The sequence below is a fragment of the Rosa rugosa genome, chromosome 3, assembly GCF_958449725.1.
Source record: "Rosa rugosa chromosome 3, drRosRugo1.1, whole genome shotgun sequence".
In the NCBI taxonomy this organism is placed as follows: Eukaryota; Viridiplantae; Streptophyta; class Magnoliopsida; order Rosales; family Rosaceae; genus Rosa; species Rosa rugosa.
The window spans coordinates 51,478,277-51,484,276 of record NC_084822.1 but is presented as its reverse complement, the minus strand read 5'-3'; the positions used below and the strand labels follow the sequence as shown (position 1 = coordinate 51,484,276).

The window sequence follows — 6,000 nt, the reverse complement described above, 5'->3', positions numbered from 1 at the left end:
CCGATCACTTGAGAGAGGTGGGAGGTACAAAATGAACCAATCTAGAAGACAGGTACTTACTACTTCGTCACCATTACTAATGTGAACCCACCAACTACAAATATTCTTGACCAAGCTAAGCCATTCCCATTCTCTATAATCAATTCCTCCATGCCCTGATCGAACCCTGCAGATCCAGGCGGCCACCCATATAACCCAGCTCACCTATTCCCATTCCCATTCCCTCTTCCTTTTCAAACGCGTCTTCTTACTTTAAAACTCTCCCATGTATAAAACCTAACCTACAGATAATCATTCCTACAGATCTCACTCTCTCTCTCTCTCCCTCTCCCTCACTCCTTCTCTTTTCACTTTTCAAAACCATGCCCACGCCTAATCCCAAGCTACCTCTCCTTTTCATTCTCTCTCTCATTCTCTTTCCCATTCACTCTTGCTCTACTCCAACCAATGTAAATACCAACACCACCGCTGCCGCCGCCGCGGCGCATCATTTTAGAGAAGCTCCGCAGTTCTACAACTCCCCCGACTGCCCTTCCATCACCACCGTCCACGACGACGACTTCGACCCCGATGAAGAAGACGACGACAACAATAACAACCACCACCGCTTCATGATCTGTTCCCGCCAAGCCGTCCACGTGGCAATGACTTTGGACACCGCCTACATCCGCGGCTCCATGGCTGCCATCCTCTCCGTCCTCCAACACTCCTCCTGTCCCCAAAACGTCGCCTTCCACTTCGTCGCCTCTGCCGCAGCCAACGCGTCCCACCTACGCGCCACCATTGCTTCCTCCTTCCCTTACCTCACCTTCCAAATCTACCCCTTCGACGACTCCCACGTCTCGGGACTCATCTCCACCTCCATCCGCTCCGCCTTGGACTGCCCTCTCAACTACGCCCGTAGCTACCTCGCCAACCTCCTCCCCCTCTGCGTACGACGAGTCGTCTACCTCGACTCCGATCTCATTCTGGTCGACGACATTGCCAAGCTCGCGGACATTCCCCTCGGCGACGAGAGCACCGTCCTCGCCGCCCCGGAGTACTGCAACGCAAACTTCACTTCGTATTTCACCACTACATTCTGGTCCAACCCTTCTCTCTCCCTCACGTTCGCCGACCGGAAGGCCTGTTACTTCAACACCGGCGTGATGGTGATCGATCTGGACCGCTGGAGAGGGGGTGACTACACCGCGAAAATAGAAGAGTGGATGCAGCTGCAGAAGAGAATGAGAATCTACGAGCTCGGTTCGTTGCCGCCATTTCTTCTAGTTTTTGCCGGGAAAATAGCGCCTGTGGAGCACAGATGGAACCAACATGGTCTCGGTGGTGATAACTTCCGGGGGCTTTGCCGGAATTTGCATCCTGGTTCGGTGAGTCTTTTGCATTGGAGTGGAAAAGGGAAGCCGTGGGCGAGATTGGAAGCTAACAGGCCATGCCCTTTGGACGCGCTCTGGGCTCCTTATGATCTCTTGGAAACTCCATTTGTTTTGGACTCTTGATTTCAGAGAATCGGAGATGGATCGAGGATGCATGAAATGTATGTTTTTGCAGATTGAAGCCGAAACAGTTCGTTTTGGGCGTGTGATCTGTCATATTATTGATAAGCTACTGATCGATATATCAGTCTCGGATGAATTTGATTGAAGGTAGATCATGGAAGAAGAAAGATCATTATTCATTTGTAATGTCGTTTGTAGATTATACAGGTACAAAACTCAACCATATTAAAATTTGTGTCTAAAGAAAACAAGAAAATTAGTCCAGAAAAAAAGAAGCAATAAATGGACTAATTCATGAACTTCTGCCACCATTGTATTGTGTAATATACTTCAAATTAATTGTATCATATACAGTCTGTAATCGATCCCTGTATAGAAAATGAGCTATTTTTGGGTGGCTTGACGAATTCATGATGTTTGGTAAATAATATCAATCAAGTTTTCTTAAGAGTTAAATACTATTTACTCCCTATACTTATAGGGTTTCATCGTTTCAGTCCTTGACGTTCGAATTTCACCTAAAAACTCCTCGAACTCTCAATTTCCTCCTAATTAGTCCCTGCCGTCAAGCTCCGTTCAAATTATCCGTTAAATTGTTGACGTGGCATCAATTTCACACTAAAATGTCTATTTTACCCTCATGGTTTTTTTTTTGTTTTTTTTTTTCTCTGTTTTTTTTTTCTTTTTCTTTTGACCCCTTCTTCTTCCAACTCTCTCTCCCCCTCTCCGTCTTCTTCTTCCTCCAAAAACAAACCCAACTCTCTCTCCATCTTCTTCTTTCAACTGGAGGAGAATCTGGACTTGCTCGCCATCACCTCATGGAGCTCGAAGTTGTTGGATGCTTCACCATCTTCATCACCGACGATTATGAAATCGGCGAAAATCCAAAGCAAACCATCCTCAGATTCTTACCTTCTCCTAAACCAAATCAAATCCCTATCAATACCAACCTCAACCTAAACCAAATTGATCAAATCCAACAAAGTCCAAATCTTTACAACTCCTCAGATTCTTACCATCACAAATCGGTCCAGCCCGATCCCGATTCCGATATGTCTTTGTAGGGGAGGCGGCCGAAGCGATCCAAGTAGCGGCGGGGGACGTGGAGGTCGTGGTGGAAAGACTAGAGTCACTGATCGACCATTTGCCTAGAGTTTCAAAGTAAGTGAAAGCCTCCTCCTCACCGATCTCGACTTGGAGAAATTTCCGATCCGGCTGTCGTCGTCGTCCTCCTCCTCCTCAACGCCGTCTTTCCACTACGCTCTCCAGCCAAACATGTAGTACAGAATCTGGGTTGTGGGATTTGGTTAAGAAAGTGGGTCGAGTACTGCTATATGGATGTTGTTGGTTTTGGTGTTGAGCTTGAAGAGGTCGAATCAAAGAGTAATGAGGTCGAAGTAGAGAGAGAATAGATCAGAGAGGAGCAAGAGAAAGTCTTGGCCAACGACGTCGTTGTGGGTCCTGGGCCGCATGCGCTCCGACAAGGGCTGGCCGCGGCGGTTGAGTTTTTATCGGAGGTAGTGGGCGGCGGGGTTTCCGGGACGAGATGTTTGTGGCGCTTGGGGAGTTGGGAGGTTGGGGTGGACTGTTGTTCTTCTGGTTCTTGTTTGTCTTGGGATTGTGAATTTGTGGATTGGGAGAGGAAGAAGCAATCGAGATTGGGTTGAGAGGTGGCGGTGGGAGTGGGGTGGTTGTGGAGGAATTGCGGTTGAGAATCCAATCGGTGGCTTTGAGAGCAGAGTTGCCGCCGCTGGCGGCGAGGGCTTTGGCGGCGAGGTCGGTGGGGAAGCCCATGCTTAGCAGCTGTTGCATTTCCATCTCGACATGGTGGAAGAAGAAGGGGTAAAAAGACAAAAAGGAAAAAAAAGAGACAAAGAAATTAAAAAATAAAAAATAAAATCAGTGATGAGGGTAAAATAGACATTTTGACCTGAAATGGATGCCACGTCAGCATTTTAGCGAACAATTTAGACGGAACTTGACGGCAGGGACTAATTGGGAGGAAATTGAGAGTTCGAGGAGTTTTTAGGTGAAATTCGAACGTCAGGGAATGAAACGATGAAACCCTATAAGTATAGGGAGTAAACAGTATTTAACTCTTTTCTTAATGTACGTAGTTTTACCCGTGACGGACCGTGTGAACATTATTTGATTACTATATATTCAAATTGATCGATGATCATTAAGTCATTTATAACTGTGATTTAAAATTATAAGTTTGAATAGTTCAGATTGGATATATTTGGTTCATTCATAACCACTGCAAGTGGCCTAGTGGTTCTTGCCTTGTTGGGTGTGCTCCCCAACCTAGGTTCGAACCCCGAAGCTGTCAAAGTGGCTAGGCACTGTGCTGCAATGCACAGTTGGAGCATTTCACATGCGCCGAAGGGGTTTATCTTGGGCCTAGGAAGCCTTTGGGTTCCCCTTGACAAAGTCAAAAAAATATTTGGTTCATTCATTGATTTAATCTAGCTAGTTCAATACTTTACTGTTATTAATTTAGCTGAAAATATGCAAAAGTGATTTACTCATATAAACATAAGAACTGAACGGTCGAGATCCTAATATGTGATCGAAAAGTTAATCGAATAAGCAATCCCTTAAAATGACCAAAAATAATGAATTTCTCACGGAAAGGTATATACACACACACACACACACACACGGAGGCGTTCAGAAGCGGACTTCCGCAAAACATAAAAAGTGCGGACATCCATCCTAACAGCTGCATCAGGCGCCAACAGCGGTGCTGCTCTTGCCAAATAGAGACCATGGGTATCTCGGATGGCGTCACTATGAAGATGAAGACCACGACGATCGAGGTCAAAAGATTGGGCAGCGAGCCCTTACTCGCCATCAAGGTCAGCTGTAAACTAGCTCGTAGCCGACGAGTCCACCGGCAAGAAGAAGCTCAAGGTATGCAATATAGGCCGGCTAACTATCAATCTGTGTTAGAAAGCTATGAACATCAAAACTTGAGGAGGCCTCGGGTCATAACTCTTTCATTAGATTTAGAAAGAGGTTGTAGTTTCAACTGAGCAATCAGTCACAGTCAATACTAGACTAAGCTATTAATTTTTCTTATCAAACAGTGTTTGGTTTGTCTTTTGATATTTTGTCTCCGTCGATAGTATGTAATTAAGTGGATTCAAAATGACCTGTTTGCTTTCAAAGTTAATTTGCAATTTTAAGCGTTCTAATTACTCTGATTGCATTGATTTGAGTGTAATACCATAAACCAGGGTTTTGATTAATTTGAACTCTAAATATAGTCAAATAATGTAATCTCCATATTTTGCTTGTTTGCTTAAAGTGCACGTAGCGGCTGGAAAGATATTTGCCAGCTGATTTGTTTGCTTTTATAACTAGAAATAAAATTATAGAGGTATTAGGTTGCCATTATTAATTCAAAGATTAATAGTTAATTAACTAGTTGCTTTTTACTAAAAATAATTGTTATTGAAGTAAATGAATGAGTTTTGATCGAGCACTGGGAATTAGTCATCAGAACACTATAGCCAACTGCCCAAGTGCCCAGCTTTACCAAGAAAATTTTAAACAGTGACGAGTTGTATTATAAAATCACTCTAATTGAATGATATTCAAATAAGTAATCAAGTGAAATTGTCAACTCGTAAGTTTTAATCACCAACATTTCATAGTTTAGACTACATACCGGGTTGTCGGTAGAGCAAGAAAGGGTCTGTCTTAATAGAAAATGGTACCGTATCAACTCTAAACCGCGCCGTCTCAATCCAAGAGTACTAATCTTTTTGTGTAACTTTGTAATTCCAGGACGTTGTTATACCTTATTGGACTTTTAAACGAACCATAAGGAACCAAATTAGTCAAATAATATGCACCGCGGTAATTCCATTTGGACATTGACAGTCATATTCTGAAATCTGAAACTATGATGATGCTAAATTGGTTCGTTTCAATTTTATACGCATCATCATATTCAATTATAGTTTAGGTCAAACTATATTCTGCTGGTGACAAAATTATTCAGACTCATTTCTTCATTTTAAAGTAAGCAAAGACATGTAGATAACTAAATTAATGCCAATATGCCATTCACAAGTCACAACTACCTACCCTTAAACCTTATACCTGGAAAAATATTCCTTTTCTCACTTTATTATTATTATTATAATTTGAATAAAGGGCTGATACGGCTGTCCTTAAGCTTTGATTAATGAAACTGCCGAATACAGGGGAGGGGGACGTTTAGCCGAAACCCATGATTACAATTAACATCTAGAGTATGTCCTGAAATGATATCAGGAATCTCTACATAAGACATGTATTCTAACAAGCCCCAACTAACAAAAAGTGCTCTATTGGCTACTCAATTTGCTTTGATACAACGGTGACATATCGGAAAGATAACTTGATATGTAACTCGATTACAACGTAGCATAATTACCAATAGCACTGCTTTCCTACTATGTATCTCACTTTATTTAATTAAGAAAAGAATTGTAAATGACTTTCATAT

The 6,000-nt window shown here is 42.8% G+C and overlaps 1 protein-coding gene across 1 annotated transcript; it reads left to right on the top strand.

Annotated features, from left to right (window-relative positions):
* Nucleotides 1-1,947, top strand: LOC133736498 (probable galacturonosyltransferase-like 1). The gene has a single exon (XM_062164015.1). The coding sequence runs from the start codon at nucleotides 363-365 to the stop codon at nucleotides 1,497-1,499; it is 1,137 nt and encodes a 378-aa protein (XP_062019999.1). The 5' UTR covers nucleotides 1-362; the 3' UTR covers nucleotides 1,500-1,947.
* The last annotated feature ends 4,053 nt before the right edge of the window (nucleotides 1,948-6,000 follow it).